The 23,980-nt window shown below is 41.3% G+C and overlaps 2 protein-coding genes and 2 long non-coding RNA genes across 12 annotated transcripts in view; 2 read left to right on the plus strand and 2 right to left on the minus strand.

Annotated features, from left to right (window-relative positions):
- TAF1A (TATA-box binding protein associated factor, RNA polymerase I subunit A) overlaps nt 1-209 on the minus strand; it is a 34,317-nt gene extending 34,108 nt beyond the window's left edge. For 3 of the 5 annotated variants that reach the window (XM_073800564.1, XM_073800571.1, XM_073800568.1), the window contains exon 1: nt 74-209. The gene's annotated coding sequence lies outside the window, so the exon portion shown is untranslated. The remainder of the gene's footprint in view (nt 1-73) is intronic. The other 2 variants (XM_019920497.3, XM_004330105.4) reach the window with 2 other exon arrangements.
- A 67-nt stretch (nt 210-276) lies between these two features.
- On the plus strand, nt 277-14,845 carry LOC109547514 (uncharacterized). 4 transcript variants are annotated; one of them, XR_012330020.1, is made up of 6 exons: nt 277-403; nt 590-737; nt 3,241-3,317; nt 3,740-3,753; nt 10,071-10,158; nt 14,230-14,845. It is a non-coding gene; the product is annotated as an uncharacterized lncRNA (long non-coding RNA). The 4 variants fall into 4 exon arrangements; XR_004525044.2 differs by lacking the exon at nt 3,740-3,753 and having other exon boundaries at nt 10,052-10,158; XR_002173282.3 differs by lacking the exon at nt 3,740-3,753.
- A 3,464-nt stretch (nt 14,846-18,309) lies between these two features.
- LOC141277990 (uncharacterized) lies at nt 18,310-20,264 on the minus strand. The gene is made up of 3 exons (XR_012330025.1): nt 20,132-20,264; nt 19,739-19,857; nt 18,310-19,354 (listed from the first exon to the last, which is right to left on the minus strand). It is a non-coding gene; the product is annotated as an uncharacterized lncRNA (long non-coding RNA).
- Nucleotides 20,136-23,980, plus strand: part of MIA3 (MIA SH3 domain ER export factor 3) — a 64,534-nt gene continuing 60,689 nt past the window's right edge. For both annotated transcript variants that reach the window (XM_019920375.3, XM_033850923.2), the window contains exons 1-2: nt 20,136-20,287; nt 23,132-23,265. In XM_019920375.3, coding sequence (XP_019775934.2) covers nt 20,155-20,287; nt 23,132-23,265 — 267 coding nt within the window. In that variant the 5' untranslated portion in view covers nt 20,136-20,154. The remainder of the gene's footprint in view (nt 20,288-23,131; nt 23,266-23,980) is intronic.

A 23,980-nucleotide genomic window follows, 5' to 3' on the forward strand; every position in this document is an offset into this window, starting at 1 on the left:
TGAATCCTACTACAGCCATTCCCGTTCCACTGTGAACGCAGGCAATGAGGTGGAAGACAACCGCGGGACTTACCTGACTAAAGCCAGAGTTCTTCTGCGACACCAAACTCAGTCTCCAGACTCCGGACGAGCGTGGGCAAACTCTCACGCAGTTAGCGACTTGAGAGCGAAAGTGCAACACCTGACCCCGGCGTTCCGGCGGCGCGCAGGCGCAGCCCCGCCCCTAACTCCCGATTGGACGCTGGAGGCGCCTCGACCCGGAAGTGACCCGGAAGTGGCCGTGTACAGCCTCCTTCCCATTGGATTGGACCCAGGTGTACATCTTAATCTGTCTGAGCGGAAAGAAGTGGGAGACTTTAATTGCAAATGAAGATTAATGCAACGTGAGGTCCGCTGGATGAGGGTAACAGTCCAAATAGCAGAATGTCACTTTGCCCGAGTAGTTCCCTGTACGACGACCTTTCAGTTACTGCTTGGCTTGCTGGCGCGAGCAGCGAGCCTCGGAGGCGCGGCTCGTGGCCTTAACAAGATAAATCTCTGCATAGCCTGTTAATTGCTTCCTTGAAATCTTTTTTCTTTTTCATTAAAGGTTTAGCTTTGAATTTAAATGACCCTGACTGCTTCCCCAAAATTTGGACGAAAATATCTTTTCCTTCTCAGCGGCAGTGGTTCTGTGCACTGGTCTGGAGTCACTTTTCATGAGGAACGTTGACGAACTTATGAAATAAGGGTTGAAAGTAAGATGGTTAAATGTGAAATGAGGGGAAATTGAGGGGCTCTAGGGAAGATGATCCTGGAAAAGCAGAGACTCGTTGGAACACAATATTTCCAAAATTTGGGGGTTCATCTGTGAAGGAAGAGTAAGACTTTTTTCGTAGCATCAGAGAACGGAACTCGGACTAAGTAGTGAAAGTTAAAGAGAAGCAGCTTTAAAGTCATTACAAGAGTTTTGTTCATAACTAAGGCTGCACAAATAATGGCATGGGCTCCCACAGGAATCTTTTGAGTTTCCCCTGCCCTGAAAGTGAAGCATTTGAGCAGAATCACAATATTGTACAGGTGATTAAAGGGTCTAGTGAGAGTTTGTACAGGGATTCCTTAAAATGCTGAAATACTTGATTATATGTTGTCTTCATAAATACTGTGCAGTAGCTATGGGCTTGTGAGAAAAATTCTCCTGCTGCTTTTTGTGTCATAAATCCTTGGTCTCACTCAAGCCCCTGCTCTAACTCCACAGGCAAGGCTGATAAATGACAGTTGTGGTCCAAGAGGACACACAGAAAATAATATAGCCATACTTTTCTAGTATAAAGGTTTGGTCTGGCTACATTTCTTCCCTTGCTATGAAGTATAATTTCACCAAAGCCAAGCTAGAATGGATTTTATCTGGCTAGAAATTCATGTGGGGAAGATTTTTCCGATTTACCTTAACATTATCAGACAACTGTAGACAACAGTAGACAAAAGACAGAAAGTTAAGAACTAACATTGATATCTTTCTGTGCTCTACCTACCTCTTTCATTTTCCATGGTACAATTCTGGTAGAAAATGTGTTGGAGAGAAGAGAGTAAAAAGAAAATGACTATACTACCGATAGAATAAACAAGATTTAAAAAAAAGAAATGGCATGACAAAAATGCAAACATAAAACAAAGCAAAGCATACCAAAGACTTCTAGATTCCAATCTAAGGGAAAACATGTTCTAAGGAACAAAAAGATGTTCTTACAATTGCATTGTGCCAAAGAGCAACTTAACATGATGAATTACATTTTTTTTAAAACTGCAAACTCTTATTTAGACAATATTATTCCCACAAACCTTTCAGTTATTCCCGTGAAGCTTTATTAGATTCCCTGCAATCTAATAGTTTCAGACACCAATTAGAAAGATTAGATTCACCTGAAAATTCTCTAGAAGAGATACTTCTTAAATCTCATTAAAATGAACTTCACCAGGTTTTCTCACCTCTGACATGAGACAGTGTCAAGATTTCCAGTCCTAAATGCTCCTCTATAAGGAAGAGACCTTGGCCCAAGACAACTAACAGCTCCTTGATCTCATTCCATAAAATTCATTCTCGCCATAAAAGAAAAATCATTTGTGTAGGTTTTTTGCTGACCTTTAGCTTACAATCTGCAGCAGGGGTCAACAAACTCTTTCTCTAAAGAGACAGTAAATATTTTAGACTCTGGGTGATACAGTCTCTCTATCACCACTACTATTTAACTCCTGTTGCCTCACAGAAGCAGTCATAGATAAATGTAAGTGAATGAGAATGTCTGTGTTCTAATAGAACTTTATTTACAAAAACAGGTGGCAGGCTGGATTTGGCCTATTGGCCATAGTTTGCCAACAGTTGCTCTAGAGTACCAAGTAATGTTTATGCTCACAACAGATTCGATTAGTATACATACATACATAAAATTTTAAAGATACATGATCATATTAGTGATGACTGTTGTATCCAAAAGATATCTATACTAAAAATAATTACTGGTATCATCATACATCTCAATCATTATGGTAGTCACTGACTATATTGCTTCTCCTGGGTGCTTTAACATACAACTGGTAGCTGTTAATGCCGAGGAGTAACTCCGTTCTATTGTGGAGAAACCTGATTATAAGGGGTAAATGAGATCAGCCATCATGAAGATGATGTATATTTACTTAATTACAATATTTTTTTTACTGCCCCACCTCGCGGCTTGTGGGATCTTAGTTCCCCCACCAGGGATCAATCCCAGGCCACGGCAAGGAAATAGCCAAGTCCTAACCACTAGACCACCAGGGAATTCCCACTTAATGACAATTATTATCCAAATAACTCTACATACTGCATCTCAACCTATATTCTCCTAAGTTTTAATTGAGAAGCATGTTCTTTTGTTAAGAATGAAGGGAAAAAAATCCTCTACAGTCATTCCAAATAATTCAAAATATATCCATGATTTGACTATTAATACAAAGAAAAAAATACAATTAATTCAGGTGTAAATTTAAGATAAGATAGTGTGGAAGAGGGAACAAATGGGGGAATGTGGAAGTAGAACAATATAAGACCCCTCTCAGAGAAGAGAAAATTAAATTCAGACATGTAAGGCATCTAGTAAGGTAGTATTAGCTTTAATTTTATATATATATATATATATATAAAATCTCCCTTGTAGATCCAAGTAACTTTGATATATAGGGATTTTTTTCTTAGGTTGATATTATAATTTGTTTCTTTTACAGAATATTCACAACCGCAGGTGCTTTGTTAACTGATCAGATTTTAACAAAAGTCTTAAGCAGTGCTTCTCAACTGGGAGGTTGGTGTCCTTTCTACCCCAGGGGTTGTGGCTGCATGGGGGCAATTTTTATTTTGTTACCATGACTAAGGATGGTACTAAAATTTCATAGCCAGGGCTAGGGTTTTTGTATATCCTGCAACTGGTAGGAATGTTCTACCCAAAATGACAATAGAGCTCTAGTGAGAAACATTTGCCTAAACAAGTAACATGTTCTGCAACTGTTTTCCTACAGTTCAACCTAAGGGGATAAGGGCTCTTGTGCAAATTGTTTTATTGCACATTCAGATGTCATTTTTGGTTTGTTTATGTTTGCCAAGAATAGTAAATGTGTTTAAGGTAATTATGAAAAATAAATGATAACAAAATAACAGAAGTCTGATTGCAAACAAAAAAATTGGGAGGTTTTGAGATAATCACCATCATTCTTTCTCTTTCCACAGAAGTTCCAAGAGAGGTTGGCCAAAAATATTTTAAATCCTAAAACACAATTTTAAGCTTTGCTTTTCTTTAAAATGTATACAAAATAATGTGCAAATATGTATAATATATGGTTTGGATCTGGTGTTAATATTTAATCCCTACTTTCTAGAGCTGTGCTGCCTTTAAATGTACCTAAATTGAGATGTACTGTAAGTGTAAAATACACACCAGATTTCAAAGATATCATATGAAATAAAGAATGTAACATGCCTCATTAATAATTATTATGTTTATTACAAGTTGAGATGATAATATTTTGGATATATTGGATTAAATAAAATTTATTAACATTAATTTCATCTGTTTTGATTTTAATGTGACTTCTAGAAAATTTAAATGACATATGTAGCTGGAATTATATTGCTATTGGACAGCATTGTTCTAGAGAATCAGTGAGAACTAAGGGAAATATCAAGTTATATTTAGGTTCTCTGTTTAATCATTCTAGTTTGATGTCATTGATTCATCCTCTTACGTATTCCATACCATTTCAAATCCCATGTAGAATTAAATTGGAATGAGCTTTTGTACTTGCAGAGAATTCTTACTCTTCCATTTGCAATTGCTTAGGATCCACTCTTGAGTGCAGTCTTCATAATGGTATTTATGTTCCGGTTCCTAATTTATACTGCTTGTATCAATCAAAATGCTGAACCTTCAGGAGGTTTGCTGTGTATGATCTGTAACATCTGCTGTGATTATATGTTGCATCAAGGGCATATTTTCTCCCTCTCAGATCTCAATGTCTCCTTCCAGAAGGCACATTTGACCTCACAAGCACACTTTGGGGGTTCTGTTACCCTCCATGCTACCTTTTAGTAAGAAGGGAACAGTTTCCATGGTAGAGGTACTATCAAAAAATGTCTCCTCTGTGACAAAGTCATTGATTTGCAGAGAGTCTTGTACCATCAACCATTCCTATTGGCTGTAAGAGCCTGAAGTTCTGCTGTTTAATTATTTAAACAACATAAATGGGCAACATTTTAATATATTATCCCATTGCTTCTATGTATGTATTTATTTATTTATGGCTGTGTTGGGTCTGTTGCTAAGTGTGGGCTTTCTCTAGTTACTGTGAGCAGGGGCTACTCTTCCTTGCGGTGCGTGGGCTTCTCATTGTGGTGGCTTCTCTTGTTGCGGAGCATGGGCTCTAGGCACGCGGGCTCAGTAGTTGTGGCTCATGGGCTGTAGAGTGCAGGGTCAGTAGTTGTGGCGTTCCACGGCATGTGGGATCTTCCCAAACCAGGGATCAAACCCCCATCCCCTGCATTGGCAGGTGGATTCTTAACCACTGCGCCAGGAGGGAAGTCCCTCCCATAGCTTCTTATAGAAACATTATGAAGTTTTACCATGAGCCCCAATGTTATAGACAAGGAATCTGAGACTCAGAAAAGTTAGCAAGTTGCCTAAGGTCACACAATTAGACTTCTGATACCTAGTTTAATGCTTTTGACTACATTCTCTGCCTATGCTATTGTCCTAGTAAGGAAGTAATTCCTATTTGAAAACCATAAATAGGTAAAGCCAGTTTAAACTGTGGAAATAGTGTTGTCCAGGCCCTACCCTGGAATTTGTTCTGTATTTATTCAAAGCACCAAATATTTGACTTCTGTGAAAATAGTGCCAAGGTAAATTAGGCAGAACCAGAAACAAGAACTTCTATATAAGCCTATGTGTTACTGGCAATTTCAGATGTTTGAGTTTCTTTCTTTGTTCAGTAGAAATGGGAATAATGTTTGTCAGGACTAGACAAATAGTACACGGTGGTAGGAGACCTTGCCTTGTATATGACGCACTCCCAGGAGAACATACCCTTTGACATGACTTTGACGTGGCTTTTTAATTTTAGGGAAAGGATTTAACTCTACTGGCCATGCCCAACACAAATCTTCATTCTCCTTGGCTTTTAGAACAGGATACTTGCTTGAATTCCACTTCAGTTATATGATCCCTTTACTTAAAGTCTGATAGCTTTCTGTTTTTTATTCTAAGTCTAAATCATTATGCTTGATTAATAATCTTTCAAAATCCGACCTACCCTAGCCACCCAAATTTATCTCCCACTACTTTTTAACAGGATCATTTCACTCTAGTAAGATTAGGTCTCATTACTGTGGTCTTTTCTCTTATGTTTCTTTATGTCCATCCCTAGTCTCCCTGCTCTATCAGTAAGCAACCACTGTCATAGGTTAGTTAGAATTTTCTAGAATTTTATATAGATGCAGTTTTACAGTGTGTATTATTTTTGGGGTCTGTGTTATTTCACTCAGAATTTCTTTGTTGTTGCTAGTATCAATAGTTCCTTGTTATTGCTGAGCAATATGCCAAAATTTAACATCTATTTAGCTGTTGATGGACAGCTGTTTTTTGTTTGTTTGTTTTTGTTTTTTGTGTTTTTTTACTATTACCAATGAAGCCACCATGAACATTTGCGAACAAGTCTTGGTGTGGACATATACTTTTATTTCTCTTGAGTGAATACCCAGGAGTGGAAAGACTGCATTCATATGATAAGGTGTAATTTTTAAAGAAATTGTCAAACTGTTTTCCAAAGTGGTTGAATCATTTTAAATTATAACCAGGAGCGTTATGAGAGATCCAATTATCCTCATCCTTGGCAACATCTGTTATCAGTCTTTTAAATCAGACATCAGTTTTTCAAATTTTAGCCATTCTAGCGGATATGCAATAATATCTCATTATGGTTTTTTTTAATTTAATTTTTTTTTAACATCTTTATTGGAGTATAATTGCTTTACAATGGTATGTTAGTTTCAGCTTCACAACAAAATGAATCAGTTATATATATACATATGTTCCCATATCTCTTCCCGCTTGCGTCTCCCTCCCTCCCACCCTCCCTATCCCACCCCTCCAGGCGGTCACAAAGCACCAAGCTGATCTCCCTGTGCTATGCGGCTGCTTCCCATTAGCTACCTACCTTACGTTTGGTAGTGTATATATGTCCATGCCTCTCTCTCGCTTTGTCACATTTTACCCTTCCCCCTCCCCATAGCCTCAAGTCCATTCTCTAGTAAGTCTGTGTCTTTATTCCTGTTTCACCCCTAGGTTTTTCATGACATTTTTTTTTTCTTAAATTCCATATATATGTGTTAGCATACGGTATTTGTCTCTCTCTTTCTGACTTACTTCACTCTGTATGACAGACTCTAGGTCTATCCACCTCATTCCAAATAGCTCAATTTCGTTTCTTTTTATGGCTGAGTAATATTCCATTGTATATATGTGCCACATCTTCTTTATCCATTCATCCGATGATGGACACTTAGGTTGTTTCCATCTCTGGGCTATTGTAAATAGAGCTGCAATGAACATTTTGGTACATGACTCTTTTTGGATTATGGTTTTCTCAGGGTATATGCCCAGTAGTGGGATTGGTGGGTCATATGGTAGTTCTATTTGTAGCTTTTTAAGGAACCTCCATACTGTTCTCCACAGTGGCTGTATCAATTTACATTCCCACCAACAGTGTAAGAGGGTTCCCTTTTCTCCACACCCTCTCCAGCATTTATTGTTTGTAGATTTTTTGATGATGGCCATTCTGACTGGTGTGAGATGATATCTCATTGTAGTTTTGATTTGCATTTCTCTCATGATTAGTGATGTTGAGCATTCTTTCATGTGTTTGTTGGCACTCTGTATATCTTCTTTGGAGAAATGTCTACTTAGGTCTTCTGCCCATTTTTGGATTGGGTTGTTTGTTTGTTTTTTTGTTATTAAGCTGCATGAGCTGCTTATAAATTTTGGAGATTAATCCTTTGTCAGTTGCTTCATTTGCAAATATTTTCTCCCATTCTGAGGGTTGTCTTTTGGTCTTCTTTATGGTTTCCTTTGCTGCGCAAAAGCTTTTAAGTTTCATTAGGTCCCATTTGTTTACTTTTGTTTTTATTTCCATTTCTCTAGGAGGTGGGTCAAAAAGGACCTTGCTGTGATTTATGTCATAGAGTGTCCTGCCTATGTTTTCCTCTAAGAGTTTGATAGTTTCTGGCCTTACGTTTAGGTCTTTAATCCATTTTGAGCTTATTTTTGTGTATGGTGTTAGGGAGTGATCTAATCTCATACTTTTACATGTAGCTGTCCAGTTTGCCCAGCACCACTTATTGAATAGGCTGTCCTTTCTCCACTGTACATTCCTGCCTCCTTTGTCAAAGATAAGGTGACCATATGTGCGTGGGTTTATCTCTGGGCTTTCTATCCTGTTCCATTGATCTATATTTCTGTTTTTGTGCCAGTACCATACTGTCTTGATTACTGTAGCTTTGTGGTATAGTCTGAAGTCAGGAAGCCTGATTCCTCCAGCTCCGTTTTTCGTTCTCAAGATTGCTTTGGCTATTCGGGGTCTTTTGTGTTTCCATACAAATTGTGAAATTTTTTGTTCTAGTTCTGTGAAAAATGCCAGTGGTAGTTTGATAGGGATTGCATTGAATCTGTAGATTGCTTTGGGTAGTAGAGTCATTTTCACAATGTTGATTCTTCCAATCCAAGAACATGGTATATCTCTCCATCTATTTGTATCATCTTTAATTTCTTTCATCAGTGTCTTATAATTTTCTGCATACAGGTCTTTTGTCTCCTTAGGTAGGTTTATTCCTAGATATTTTATTCTTTTTGTTGCTATGGTAAATGGGAGTGTTTTCTTGATTTCACTTTCAGATTTTTCATCCTTAGTGTATAGGAATGCCAGAGATTTCTGTGCATTAATTTTGTATCCTGCTACTTTACTAAATTCATTGATTAGCTCTAGTAGTTTTCTGGTAGCATCTTTAGGATTCTCTGTGTATAGTATCATGTCATCTGCAAAGAGTGACAGCTTTACTTCTTCTTTTCCGATTTGGATTCCTTTTATTTCCTTTTCTTCTCCGATTGCTGTGGCTAAAACTTCCAAAACTATGTTGAATAAGAGTGGTGAGAGTGGGCAACCTTGTCTTGTTCCTGATCTTAGTGGAAATGCTTTCAGTTTTTCACCATTGAGGACGATGTTGGCTGTGGGTTGTCATATATGGCCTTTATTATGTTGAGGAAAGTTCCCTCTATGCCTACTTTCTGCAGGGTTTTTATCATAAATGGGTGTTGAATTTTGTGGAAAGCTTTTTCTGCATCTATTGAGATGATCATATGGTTTTTGTCCTTCAATTTTCAATATGATTTATCACATTGACTGATATGTGTATATTGAAGAATCCATGCATTCTTGGGATAAACCCCACTTGATCATGGTGTATGATCCTTTTAATATGCTGTTGGATTCTGTTTGCTAGTATTTTGTTGAGGATTTTGCATCTATGTTCATCAGTGATATTGGCCTTTAGTTTTCTTTCTTTGTGACATCTTTGTCTTGTTTTGGTATCAGGGTGATGTTGGCTTCGTAGAATGAGGTTGGGAGTGGTCCTCCCTCTGCTATAGTTTGGAAGACTTAGAGAAGGATAGGTGTTAGCTCTTCTCTAAATATTTGATAGAATTCACCTGTGAAGCCATCTGGTCCTGGAACTTTTGTTTGTTGGAAGATTTTTAATCAGAGTCTCAATTTCAGTGCTTGTGATTGGTCTGTTTATATTTTCTATTTCTTCCTGGTTCAGTCTCAGAAGGTTGTGCTTTTCTAAGAACGTGTCCATTTCTTCCAGGTTGTCCATTTTATTGACATACATTTGCTTGTAGTAATCTCTCATGATCCTTTGTATTTCTGCAGCGTCAGTTGTTACTTCTCCTTTTTCATTTCTAATTCTATTGATCTGAGTCTTCTCCCTTTTTTCTTGATGAGTCTGGCTAATGGTTTATCAGTTTTGTTTATCTTCTCAAAGAACCAGCTTTTAGTTTTATGGATCTTTGCTATTGTTTCCTTCACTTCTTTTTCATTTATTTCTGATCTGATCTTTATGATTTCTTTCCTTCTGCTAACTTTGTGGGGCTTTTTATTTCTTCTTTCTCTAATTGCTTTACGTGTAAGGCTAGGCTGTTTATTTGCGATGTTTCTTGTGGTAGGATTGTATTGCTATAAACTTCCCTCTTAGAACTTCTTTTGCTACATCCCACAGGTTTTGAGTCATCGTGTTTTCATTGTCATTTGTTTCTAGGTATTTATTGATTTCCTCTTTGATTTCTTCAGTGATCTCTTGGTTATTAAGTAGTGTATTGTTTAGCCTCCATGTGTTTGTATTTTTTACTGATTTTTTCCTGTAATTGATATCTAGTCTCATAGCGCTGTGGTCGGAAAAGATACTTGATACGATTTCAATTGTCTTAAATTTACCAAGGCTTGATCTGTGACCCAAGGTATGATCCATCCTGGAGAATGCTCCATGAGAACCTGAGAAGAAAGTGTATTCTGTTGGTCCTGGACAGAACATCCCGTAAATATCAAGTAAGTGCATCTTGTTTAATGTATCATTTAAAGCTTATGTTTCCTTATTTATTCTCATTCTGGATGATCCATCCATTGGTGAAAGGGAGTGTCAAAGTCCCCCACTGTGACTGTGTTACTGTCAGTTTCCCCTTTTATGGCTGTTAGCATTTGCCTTATGTATTGAGGTGCTACTATGTTGGCTGTATAAATATCTACAGTTGTTATATCTTCCTCTTGGATTGATCCCTTGGTCGTTATGTAGTGTCCTTCTTTGTCTCTTGTAATAGTCTTTATTTTAAAGTCTACTTTGTCTGATATGAGAATTGCTACTCCAGCTTTCTTCTGATTTCCATTTGCGTGGAATATCTTTTTCCATCCCCTCACTTTCAGTAGGTATGTGTCCCTAGGTCTTAAGTGGGTCTCTTGTAGACAGCATATATATGGGTCTTATTTTTGTATCCATTTAGCCAGTCTATGTCTTTTGGTTGGACCATTTAATCCATTTACATTTAAGGTAATTATCGATATGTATTTTCCCATTAACATTTTCTTAACAGTTTTGGGTTTGTTATTGTAGGTCTTTTCCTTCTCTTGTGTCTTCTGCCTAGAGAAGTTCCTTTAGCATTTGTTGTAAAGCTGGTTTGGTGGTGCTGAATTCTGTTAGCTTTTGCTTGTCTGTAAAGGTTTTAATTTCTCCGTCAAATCTGAATGAGATCCTTGCTGGGTAGATTAATCTTGGTTGTAGGTTTTTCCCTTTGATCACTTTAAATATGTCCTGCCACTCCCTCCTGGCTTGCAGAGTTTCTGCTGAAAGATCAGCTGTTAACCTTATGGGGATTCCCTTGTATGTTATTTTTTGCTTTTCCCTTGCTGCTTTGAATATATTTTCTTTGTATTTAATTTTTGAGAGTTTGATTAATATGTGTCTTGGCGTGTTTCTTCTTGGATTTTCCTGTGTGGGACTCTGCACCTCCTGGACTTGATGAACTATTTCCTTTCCCATATTAGGGAAGTTTTCAACTATAATCTCTTCAAATATTTTTTCAGTCCCTTTCTTTTTCTCTTCTTCTCCTGGGACCCCTATAATTCGATTATTGGTGCATTTAATGTTCTCCTAGATGTCTCTAAGACTATCCTCAATTCTTTTCATTCTTTTTTCTTTATTCTTCTCTGCAGTAGTTATTTCCAGTATTTTATCTTCCAGGTCACTTATCCATTCTTCTACCTCAGTTATTTTGCTGTTGATTCCTTCTAGAGAATTTTAAATTTCATTTACTGTGTTGTTCATCATTGTTTTCTTTTCAGTTCTTCTAGGTCCTTGTTAAACGTTTCTTGTATTTTCTCCATCCATTTCCACGATTTTGGATCATCTTTACTAGCATTACCCTGAATTCTTTTTCAGGTAGACTGTGTATTTCCTCTTCATTTGTTTGGTCTTGTGGGTTTTTACCTTGCTCCTTCATCTGCTGTGTTTTTCTCTGTCTTCTTATTTTGCTTCACTTCCTGTTTTTGGGGTCTCCTTTTTGCAGGCTGCAGGTTCGTAGTTCCCGTTGTTTTTGGTGTCTGCCCCCAGTGGCTAAGGTTGGTTCAGTGGATTGTGTAGGCTTTTTGGTGGAGGGGACTAGTGCCTGTGTTCTGGTGGATGAGGCTGGATCTTATCTTTCTGGTGGTCAGGACCGTGTCCGGTGGTGTTGTTTGGGGTGTCTGCCACCTTATTATGATTTTAGGCAGTCTCTCTGCTGATGGGTGGGGTTGTGTTCCTGTCTTGCTAGTTGTTTGCCATAGGGTGTCAAGCACTGTAGCTTGCTGGTCGTTGAGTGGAGCTGGGTCTTAGCGTTGCGATGGAGATCTCTGGGAGAGTTTTCGCTGTTTGATATTACATGGAGCCAGGAGGTCTCCAGTGGACCAATGTTCTGAACTCGGACTCCCACCTGAGAGGCACAGGCCTGACACCTGGCCAGAGCACCAAGACCCTGTCAGCCACACGGCTCAGAAGGAAAGGAAGAAAGAAAGGGGGGGAGGGAGGGAGGGAGGAAGAAAGAGAAAGAAAGAAAGAAAGAAAGAAAGAAAGAAAGAAAATAAGTTATTAAAAATAAAAGAAATTTAAAAGTAATAAAAAGAAATAAAGAAAGAAGGAAGAGAGCAATCATACCAAAAAACAAATCCACCAATGTTAAGAAGTGTTAAAAACTATACTAAAAAAAAAAAAAAAAGGAAAAACAGAACCCTAGGACAAATGGTAAAAGCAAAGATATACAGACAAAAATCACACAAAGAAGCATACACATACACACTCACAAAAAGAGAAGGAAAAAAAATTATATGTCTATATATTAAAAAAAAAAAAGGAAGAGAGCAACAAAATCAATAAACAGATCTACCAATGATAAAAAACTCTAAATACTAAACTAAGATAAACATAAAGCCAGGGATAAATTAGAAGCAGAAAGCAAACCCCAAGTCTACAGTTGCTCCCAAAGTTCACTGCCTCAATTTTGGGATGCTTTGTTTTCTATTCGGCTATTCCACAGATGCAGGGTACATCAAGTTGACTGTGGAGATTTAATCCGCTGCTCCTGAGTTTGCTGGGAGAGGTTTCCCTTTCTCTTTTTTGTTCGCACAGCTCCTGGGGTTCAGCTTTGGATTTGGCCCCGCCTCTGCGTGTAGGTCGCCTGAGGGCGTCTGTTCATCGCCCAGACAGGGCGTGGTTCAAGTAGCAGCTGATTACTGTGCTCTGGCTCACTCAGGCCAGGGTGAGGGCGGGGTGAGCCTGCTGCCGCAGAGGCCAGTGCCACGTTGCAACAGCCTGAGGAGCGCTGTGTGTTCTCCCGGGAAACTTGTCCCTGGATCACGGGACCCCGGCAGTGGCGGGCTGCACAGGCTCGCAGGAGGGGAGGTGTGGATAGTGACCTGTGCTTGCAGACAGGCTTCTTGGTGGCAGCAGCAGCAGCCTTAGCGTTTCGTGCCCGTCTCTGGTGTCTGCGCTGATAGCTGTGGCTTGCTTCTGTCTCTGGAGCTCATTTAGGCGGTGATCTGAATACCCTCTCCTCGCGCACCCCAAAACAATAGTCTCTTGCCTCTTAGGCAGGTCCAGACTTTTCCCTGGAGTCCCTCCCAGATAGCTGTGGTGCACTAGCCCCTTCAGGCTGTGTTCACGCAGCCAACCCCAGTCCTCTCCCTGGGGTCTGACCTCCGAAGCCTGAGCCTCAGCTCCCAGCCCCATCCCACCATCCACCCCAGCGGGTGACCAGACAAGCCTCTCGGGCTGGTGAGTGCTCGTCGGCATGATCCTCTGTGCGGGAATCTCTCCACTTTGCCCTCTGCACCCCTGTGGCTGCATTCTCCTCTGTGACTCCAAAGCTTCCCCCCACCCATCCGCTGTCTCCACCAGTGAAGAGGCTTCCTAGTGTGTGGAAAATTTTCCTCCTTCACAGCTCCCTCCCCGAGGTGCAGGTCCTGTCCCTATTTATTGTCTCTGTTTTTTCTTTTTTCTTTTGCCCTACCCAGGTACGTGGGGAGTTTCTTGCCTTTTGGGAAGTCTGAGATCTTCCCAGCATTCAGTAGGTGTTCTGTAGGAGTTGTTCCACATGTAGATGTATTTCTTGTGTATTTGTGCGGAGGAAGGTGATCTCCGCGTCTTACTCCTCCGCCATCTTGAAGGTCTCCCTATTATGGTCTTCTTAGTGGATATGAAATGATAGCTCATTGTAGTTTTGATAGTTCATTGTGGTTTTGATTTCCTAATGGCTAATCGTGTTAATTATCTTTTCATCTACTTATTGACCATTATATATTTTCTTTGGGGAAATGTCTATTCAAATTATTTGCTTATTTTTAACTAGGTTATTTGTCTTTTTATTATTGAACTTAAAAAGTTCCTTATATATTCTAGATCTAAGTCCCTTATCAGATATATGAATGGCAAATATGGTTGGCTTTTCACTGTCTTGATTAGATCCTTTGAAGAGAAGAGGTTTTAAATTTGACGAAGTGCAATTTATCTATTTTTTATTTGGTTGCTTATGCTTTTAGGGTCATACCTAAGTCATCATTGACTACTCCAAGATTTCTCCCTATGTTTTCTTCAAGGATTTTCAGTCTTCCCAATTTTACATTTAAGACTGTGATCCCGGGTTCGAGCCCTGGTCTGGGAGGATCCCTCATGCCGCGGAGCGACTGGGCCCGTGAGCCACAACTACTGAGCCTGCGCGTCTGGAGCCTGTGCTCCACAACAAGAGAGGCCGCGATAGTGAGGGGCCCGTGCACCGTGATGAAGAGTGGCCCCCGCTTGCCACAACTAGAGAAAGCCCTCGCACAGAAACGAAGACCCAACACAGCCAAAATAAATAAATTAATTAATAAACTCCTACCCCCCCCCCAAAAAAAGACTGTGATCCATTTTGAGTTAATTTTTGTATGTGGCTAAGGTAGGGTTCAATTTTATTCTTTTGCATGTAGATATTCAATCGTCCCAGCACCACATGTTGAAAAGACTTCACCTTATCTTTGAAAAATATTTTCATGTGATATACAACTCCAGAATTTCATATTTTACCCCCAGCACTTTAAATATATTGGTCTTCTGTCTTCTGGCTTGCATGTTTCCAAAGAGAAATTTATCTTTACTCCTATGTACATAGTGTGTCTGTTTTCTCTAGATGAGTTTCAATTTTTTTTTCATTACCACTGGTTTTAAGCAACTTGACATGCATCGATCTAATTTTATTCATGCTTCTTGTGTTTGGGGTTTGTTGAGCTTCTTAGATCTGTGAGTTTTCATCTTATTTGGAGTGCTTTCATTCATTATTTCTTCAAACACCTTTTCTGTCTCCTACCTCCTTTAGGGACCCCAATTACATAAATATTGGGCTAACCGAAGGTGTCCACACTGATGCTCTGTTCATTTCTTTCAGTCTCTTTGTCTCATTTTGCGGAGTTTATATAACTATGTCTTCAAGTTCACTAATATTTTCTTCTGTGTCTAATCTGCTGTCAATTCTGTCCAGTGTATTTTTCATGTCAGCCATTGGTTTATTCACCTAAGTTTGATTTGGATCATTTTTCTATCCTCTGCGTTTTCCTTTACACGTTTATGCTTTCCTACAGAATCTTGAACATATGAAATATAATTGTGTTAATGTCCTGTGTAATAATTCTATCATCTGTGTCATTTTGGAACATTCCTATTGATTTTTCTTTTCATTATGGTTTGTATTTTCCTGCTCCTTTGCATGCTTCATAATTTTTTTTTTGTATTCCAGACATTGTGAATTTACCTTGTTGAGTGTTGGATATTTTGTACTCTTTTAAATAATCTTGACCTCTGTTCTGGAATGCAGTTAATTTACTTGAAAACATTTTTATCTTTTCAAGGCTTGTTTTCAAGCCTTATTAGGCAGGATAAGAGTAGCTTTAGATCTTAGACTGATTTTTCCCTTTACTGAGTACTCTACCTGATGCACTGAATATGACAGGTTTTTCACTGTGGCTAGTGAAAATACAAACTATTTTCTACTGCAGTGATTGTTCTCCTTGTCCTCTCATTGGTTCTTTCCCTGGCCTCAGGTAGCTCCTCACACACAGGCAGTTATCATTACTCAGTTGAAGACTTGAGAGAAACCTTCTGCAGATCTCTGGAGCTCTCTCTGCAAAGTTCTCTTTTTTTCCATGTAGCTCTCTTCTCTCCTGTACTCTTCCCTTATGCATTCCAGCTGTTTTGGCCTCCCCAAACTTTCAAATCTGTCTCTTCAACTCAAGGAGATCACCTGTTTGAGTTTCCCTTTTCTGGTTGTGTTCTGGAAACTTTATATGGGAAGTAAGTTGGGACAATCATAGCACTCACCTCATTTGTTCCACTTATTTTAGAGGTCACTGCCTATACTGCTTGTTGTCCAAAGTCTAAAAATTATCATTTCATATATTTTGTCTAGTTTTCTAGATATTGAATTGAAGCACCCTGTTACTCCCTCTAGACTGGAAGCCGTAGTCCTTAAGAAATGTTTTATCCTATTCCCTGGACTCTGAGTGATTTCAGCATTGGGAATAGACAGGCTTATTTCTGATAACTTCAGTGTTAGGCCTTATGGATGTTCCTGGGTAGGCACGATGGGAGGTTTACAATGATATATGTTATTATGCTGTCTTCTATTTGTTTCAGATGTACTTGTGTTGTTTTCTCAATCAGATTGCAAATTCTCTAAGGTCAGGGACCCTCCATACCTTATATTTTATGCTCAGCCCCCCACCAAACTAGACACATTTATATTTTGACTTTTACTCAACCTTTACTTAGTGAAAATTCCATTTGAGGTGTTAACAAATAATGCACTTGAGATTAGAATTTGTGTTGAACATCTGTGGGTTGGTTTTTTTTTTGCTTTTTGTTTTTTTTTTGCTGTGTTGTGTCTTCATTTCTGTGCAAGGGCTTTCTCTAGTTGTGGCAAGCGGGGGCCACTCTTCATCGCGGTGCCTGGGCCTCTCACTATCGCGGCCTCTCTTGTTGCGGAGCACAGGCTCCAGACGCACAGGTTCAGTAGTTGTGGCTCACAGGCCTAGTTGCTCCGCAGCATGTGGGATCCTCCCAGACCAGGGCTCGAACCCGTGTCCCCTGTTTTAGCAGGCAGATTCTTAACCACTGCACCACCAGGGAAGCCCTGAACATCTGTGTTTAAATGCTATGAGTAAAACTGAATGCTGATTCATCCACTATCATTATATATATGCAGGCCGGAAGAACTACTACCATCACTCTCACTGTGGTCAGCTGAGATTTCTTTTGATTAGCCACCAAACTTGTTAATATCTCTTTAAGGCAATAATAATAGTAAAAAATAATGCACATAAACCCCTAGAAAATCTACAAACTAAGCAGCCAGTTCCTTAGTAACTGAGTACTCCCACTCCTCATACAAAAGCATACGTGCAAATCAGTCAAATTAAATATTAGTGAAGTGACACTCAGGTCATTTTGGAATTTTGTTTTTTCCACCAATGAATTGTCATTAATACTACTCTAAATAGAAATAAGAAAAATTAAAATGACCTCTTTATCTGCTTTAATATTCCGATAAGATACAGGAAAAGAGTACAGTGCAATTTCATTCACTCCCTCCACAACAAATATGCCCTCAATCAACAGTGCATATATTCCAAGTTTTGTTTCCAGTGTTGAGGATGCCGCTGAAGGGAAAACAGAAAATGCCTTGCTCTCATGGCATATTCCCTCTCGGTGCTATTTATATATGGAGCCTCCATGTAGGTTAATAGTGTAGTATATTTACAATACGTGAGGAATTATGGGTTCATCTATCAAATCATTTGTTGAGTACCTCATACATTCTAGACATTTTAGACATTTTCCTTGGAGATTATGTTACACAATGAGTAAGTCAAATTCCTTTCTCCCGTGAAGCTCATGTTTGGGGGAGGGGGGCAGTCAAATAGATAAACAAATGTAAGGCAGGTGGTAACTGCTCTGAAGAAAAATAAAGCAGGGTGATGGGCTAGGTAATCATGGGAAGGAGCTCTTGTTTATGTACAGTGAACAGGGAAGGCACCTCTAATAAGATATGGTATTGTTACAGACTCTTGATGAAGTGAGCGAACTAGTTAGCCAAGCAGACTATTTAGGGGAACTGTTCCAGGCTGAGGGAAAATTCCAAGTGCAGATGCTCTGATGCAGGAGTGGGCTTGGTGTATTTGAGTGAAACTAACAGAGCCAGGGGAGAGTGCTAGGAAATGGGGGTAAAAGGGATGAGCGCGTCAGATCAAATAAGACAGTGCAGTCCATAATAAAGTCATTGCATTTGGCTTGGAAGTGGAAAGCTAGAGGAAGGTTTTGAGTAGAGAAGAGACGTTTATATCAGGAAATGATCGCTCTGGCTGCTATTGAGACAATAGGCTTTGGGAGGGCAGGGCAGAGGCAGGGAGAACAGTGAGGAGGCTACTGCAGTCTTTCAGTTGAGAGATGATGGTGGCTTGGCCTGAAATGTTAGCATAGGAGATGGTGAGGAGTGGTCAGATCCTGGACGTATTTCAAATGCTTATGCTGAGTGAAAGAAGTCAGACAAAAAAGAATACATAATGTATGATTCGATTTATATCAAATTCTAGCAACTACTCAATACAAATCAATCTGTAGCAACAGAAGGTTGTTTGGAGACAGGCAGGGGAGGGGAGGGAGGGATTGCAAAGAAGCATGAGGACTCTTTGGGGTAATCGATATGTTAATTACCTTGATTGTGGTGGTTGTCTCACGAGTGTGTATGTGTCAAAACTTATCAAGTTGTAAACTATAAATGTGTGCAATTTATTGTATGTCAATTACACCTTAGTAAAGCAATTCAAAGAGAGTGCCCAGGATTGTTTGATGGATTGGACTTGGGGTATGAGACAAAGAGAAGTCAAGAACAGTTTGTAAGTTTTTGACTTGAACACCTGGAAAATAGAATTAAATGGCCAGTTATTGAGATAGGGAAGATTGAAAGGAGCAGGTTTGAGAGAGAAAATAAGAAGTTTGCTTTTCAACATATGAAGTTGGAGATGCCTATTAGACACACCTAAGATTCTAAAGCAATGAAACACAGAGTAGAAAAGAAAAGAAGAACTCCTCATGGCACTGCTATTTGGACAGTCACCTAATCTATTGTACATTCTCTCCAGATAGCATGGAAACGACACTGGACCAATGGGACATCTCATGGCCCCTATAGATAAACAACTGTGAACATCTCTCATCTTTTCCTTTATTCAGCATTATGGTTTGCATGGATGGGCCACATTCTTTCCTCTTGCTTTTAAAGAATGCAGTCAGTTTGGGAAACCAACTAATGCATTCGATTGGCATTCAAGGTTGATAAATAGCCTTGGCAGAGGCAACAGTGAGAAGACCCTGGTCACAGACAAATGCAATGTACTCATCTTGAAAATGAAGATAGTAATAGGACCTACTATTGTTGTGAAGATACATTAAACAAATTGATATGTATATATATATGTATATATACCTTAGAATAACACTTGGACGTTAAGAAACCGCTCAATAAATGTTAGCCGCTATTGATTAGCTTTTTCCTCCTGACGACGTTTATTCTTTAGTCGTTTTGATGTGAGTTGTTTCCACTAAATTGTGGGCTTTTTAGACAAAGGCCTGATATCTTGTCTGTTGATCTACGTGTTTCCCCTCACCATCCTAATGCTTTGTCCAGCGTCTGGCCTGAAATAATAGCGTAAAAGGGAAGCTCAATATATTTGCATTGAATTAAATTATTCTCCCCTTATGGATAAAGACCCCCAAATCTGAAGATCTCAGCATGAGGACCCATTGCCCACCTCCAACCCCCAGGGCCGGGGGTGGGGAAAAAGAGCAAGCAGGCCACTGGCTCTACTGTATGTCACCGACCCACCATTCCACTGACACCTCCCTTTCCTAATATAAGGGGGTCATGGGATGGGGCCCCCCAAAACCCCTGGGAGTCAGAATAAGAGGGAATCTCGAACTGGAGACGATCAGTGGTAAATCGTGGGTGGGATTTGGTAGTTCGGAAAAGGAAGTACCAAACCAGGAAGGGGGCTGAGGGTGAGCAAGCTGGGGACGAACCAGAAATCAGAAGCTGCAAGAAGGTGTCAAAGAAGACCTGCTGTTGGGATGGCGCGGGGTCGAGGGATCCAAAGTCGCAGAGAGGGTTGGGCGAGGGAGGGAGTCTTGCGGAGGGTCGACTGCTAATGGACAGGGGCAAAGGCAGACGATTGGACGAGGGAGAAGATAGAGTCCCGGTTGCCAAGGCAGCAGCCGGAGGAGAAAGCCTTGGGAAGGAGGTGCGAATGCTGGTCCTCCTCCTCCTCCCGGACCCCCTCCATCCCCTCCCGGAGGCCATGCTGACGTGTCCGCCAGGGACTCACACCCCGGCGGGCACCGCCCCTCCCCGCCGCGCGTCCCCCCGCCCCCCGCGCTCCGCCCCCCGCCCCGCCCGGGCCGCCTCCTCCGCGTCACCGGCTCCGCGAGGTGACCACAACATGGCTGCGGCGCCGGGGCTCCTCTTGTGGCTGCTCCTGCTCAGGCCGCTCTGGCGGGTACCCGGCCAGACGAACCCGGACACCGTCCGGCGCTTCTCGCAGCACAAACTCTGCGCGGACGACGAATGCAGCAGTGAGTGCCCAGGAGCGCGGCGCGGGGGCGGGGTCTCGGCCGCGCACCAAGCCGGCCGGGGGGCCGCAGGCCGGACGGGCGGAGCGCCGAGGTGGGCGAGCCCCGGGTCCTTGCGTCTGTCTCCTCCGGCCCTGCCGGCGCCCGGGCCAGCCGGCCTCAGCCGTGGGGGGCTGCACCTCCCACTTGTTGCCAGCTGTTCATTTTTCCTTCGCCGACGGAGGCGGGGGTGGGTGGGGGGTCGGGGGTGGCCCCCGGTTTCCCTGGGGACCGCTCGCAGCGTCCCCTCCCCCGGCCCGCCCCGGCTCCGAGGAAGGATGGGGTGGCGCGCCGCTCTCCCTGGGCTCCCCGCGCTGCCCGCGAGCGCTATCCTGCTCCCTCGGCGGGGACCTCGCTGGGTTTAGTCCGGGGGCAGATGCGCTAAGGGCTCGGTGGGCGCCTTCCCAGCGGCAGGTTGCTGGTGGGGCTCGGGAAAGCCTTCCTGGCGCTGCCCCTTCGCCCCTCTGCTTCACTGGGATTCGGGGCTCGGACCGCCTTTTGAACAGGGATTGGAGTTTAGGTTTGGGACGAGCCCGGAGTCCAGGCTTGCGGTGTGTTCCAAGGTCTCCTCCCCGGCTCTGCCTCAGTTCTGTCATTTCTGTGCTTGGAAGGCTCCTGCAAACAGCCAGACAGGGAGGGCACCGGAAAGGCCAAAATCTTTCGTTCTCGAAAGAGGCCACCTGGGACCAGCAGCCTCCTCTTTGCGCAGGAAGCGGAATGGTTCCCTAACCGCGAATTGGGGGTGGGAGGGTGGACCGTGGGCGTTGAGGAGGGCAGAGAGCCCCAAACTCAGGTGAAGAGGATTGTTAAAGTAAAAACGGTAAATACTGCAAGAGTTTTATAAATCTAGCTCATTTCAGCCTTAATCATTACTGCTCTTGGGCTGTCTTCCTGTGTATTTGCCGGACAAGTATCATCCTTGTGGCCTCCAGCCGGTCTCAAATAACCTTGTAAACTTACCGATAACCACTTCAGAAACGGTTGTTCATCTGTTGTAACCAGTACCTATAGAAAAATGTTCGTTCTGAGGAGGCCGAAGCCTACAGTTTAGCTATTTATATTCAAAATGGGTGTTATTCGAAACCAAATTTCACAATTTGAAGAACTGTAGCACTGCCAGCCGTTAGAGGAAAGAAAGGAGTCAGTCTTTGATTTGTGTTAAGCCATTCCTAGAAGTAACCCTAGGACTGATGTAAATAAACGCCACGAAAATGGAGCAACTTCCATGAATTGTTCCTGCAGTTTTCTCAGAGTAAATCCGGGTTATTAGCAAGCAGGGTTGGATATAGCAGATGTTTGCTATTCATTGCTTTCAAGCAGTATCCTACCTGGGTTCCTCAAAACCAGTTACCTAGAGAATCACATCACTGATGCTTCCTTAGTATGGAGACATGGTGTTGGAAGGGCCCATGGTGGTCACATAACTTGAGAAGTGGCATGTGTCGAAACAGATGTAACCAAACACAACAGGCAGCAGCTAGAGCAGGCTCTGGGTCTGTGTTCTGTTGCATAAAGTGTTTACTTAGTAAGGTGTGTGCCTGTGAGCTGTCCTTGTGTGCTTTTCAGATAGCTGTTCCTCAGTGTGCATATGTTGTCATCTGATTTATTATTACAAATCTGCAGTGATCTCTTTTAAGGGGGAATAAGAGATACATTGCTGTTTCCAATTCTGATAGAATTCCCAGTCTTAAATTGTCCATCACCTTCAACTTGGCCTCTCACCTAATTGTATCTGAATTAGGATGCTGACATGTATTAAAATAATAAGATTTTAGCTTTAAAATCCGAATAACCCCCTTTAAATCTATATGTTTGTCCCTCAAAGACGTATTTAAAGATGTGCTTTAATGTACTTATTGCTAATTGGCTGTTAAAGAAAGTGTTATTTCCATTTCATTCTTCTTTTTCTCTGCTGCTTAATTGCATTTATTGTCCATTTCATCTTACATTAGAAACTGTGTATTTGGCCAACAAAAAGAAAAATATTGCTTCTACCAATTTCTAGATCGAGTGGGATTTGTCCTGCATTTTAAGACTGAAGGTAACTACTAAACAACTCTCATAGTTTTGCTTGTCCCTGCCACATATGATTTTGTTTATAGAAACAAAACCCACTTGCCTACTTTTGATTTTGTTTATAGAAATAAATAAACCTTAATGTTGGGTATAGTCAACATTATATACTTTCAGAAAAATAATATCTTGTAATGTGATTGGATCCATAATAGGGTGTGATGTCCTTTTCCATTATCCATATACTGAGGGAGAGAGCAACTTGACTGCAAATGAAATGGACAGTGTTTACTGCTGCATGGTAGCAGTTACAGCCACTTAAAGATAGGGCCTTTTAGTGGTTAGTTCAAGTTAATTGACCCCTTGGGGGTTCTTGGGTGCTCTCCCCAATTACCTATTACCTCTGCATTTAGTCATGCTTACACTAGTAGCATCTGCGCTCGAATTTACCCAACTGTAAAATGAAGCTTTTCATGATTATGAAACAGCAAAGACTGAGGACTAGATGGTTAGAGAGGGAACCAAGGGTTTCACTTGAGACCAGCCATGTGTGGCGGTCGACGCATTGGGAAAGTTTCCCTCTCTCCTGTCTACTTGCAGGGGGATTCATGATTTACAATGAATAAAGCTCTATAGATGCTTTGAGCATATGAGTTGAAAGTGATTGGTTCCAGAGAGTACTGGAGAAACTTTATTATTGTTTACAGTGGATTCTTATATTTCCTGATCAGCCACTATGGACTGTGGAAGTTGAATCCTGATATCTGCTTGTTTTTTTTCTCTCTTTATATACAGTGTTAATGTACCGGGGTGAGGCTCTGGAAGATTTTACAGGCCCGGATTGTCGTTTTGTGAATTTTAAAAAAGGTGACCCTGTATATGTCTACTATAAACTGGCAGGGGGATCGCCTGAAGTTTGGGCTGGAAGTGTAAGTAAAAATTTGACATACTTAATTTTCTTCCTTTGTATTGGCTTGTTTAGCACTGCAGATTTTTTTTAAAATTTTATTTATTTATTTTTGGCTGCATTGGGTCTTCGTTGCTGTGCGCGGGCTTTCTCTAATTGCGGTGAGCGGGGGCTGCTCTTCATTGCGGTCCGCGGGCTTGTGGTGGCTTCGCTTGTTGCAGAGCACAGGCTCTAGCCGCACAGGCTTCAGTAGTTGTGGCTCGCGGGCTCTAGAGCGCAGGCTCAGTAGTTGTGGCACATGGGCTTAGTTGCTCTGCGGCATGTGAGATCTTCCCGGCCCAGGGCTCGAACCTGTGTCCCCTGAATTGGCAGGCGGATTCTTAACCTCTGTGCCACCAGGGAAGCCAGCACTGTAAATTTAAGAAACTGTTTCTTGGGGTCTTTGATGGAGTTAACCTGTCCTCTCTGCTAGACTGTGGAAAAAGAGGATGGTTCTGTGTCCCCAGCTGGGGACACAGAAAAGGGACTTAAACAGAACTGAGCTGCTTCTGGCATCAAGTTCTAGGCCTTACCAGCCACAGATGCTCCATACATAGTAAATAAGGATGTGGTGGATATATATACAATAGAGTATTATTCAGCCATAAAAAGACTGCAGTCTTGCCATTTGCAACAACATGGATGGATCTGGAGGGTGTTGTGCTTCGTGAAATATGGCAGAGAAAGACAAATACTGT

This window comes from Tursiops truncatus, chromosome 1 (genome assembly GCF_011762595.2).
Source record: "Tursiops truncatus isolate mTurTru1 chromosome 1, mTurTru1.mat.Y, whole genome shotgun sequence".
In the NCBI taxonomy this organism is placed as follows: domain Eukaryota; kingdom Metazoa; phylum Chordata; class Mammalia; order Artiodactyla; family Delphinidae; genus Tursiops; species Tursiops truncatus.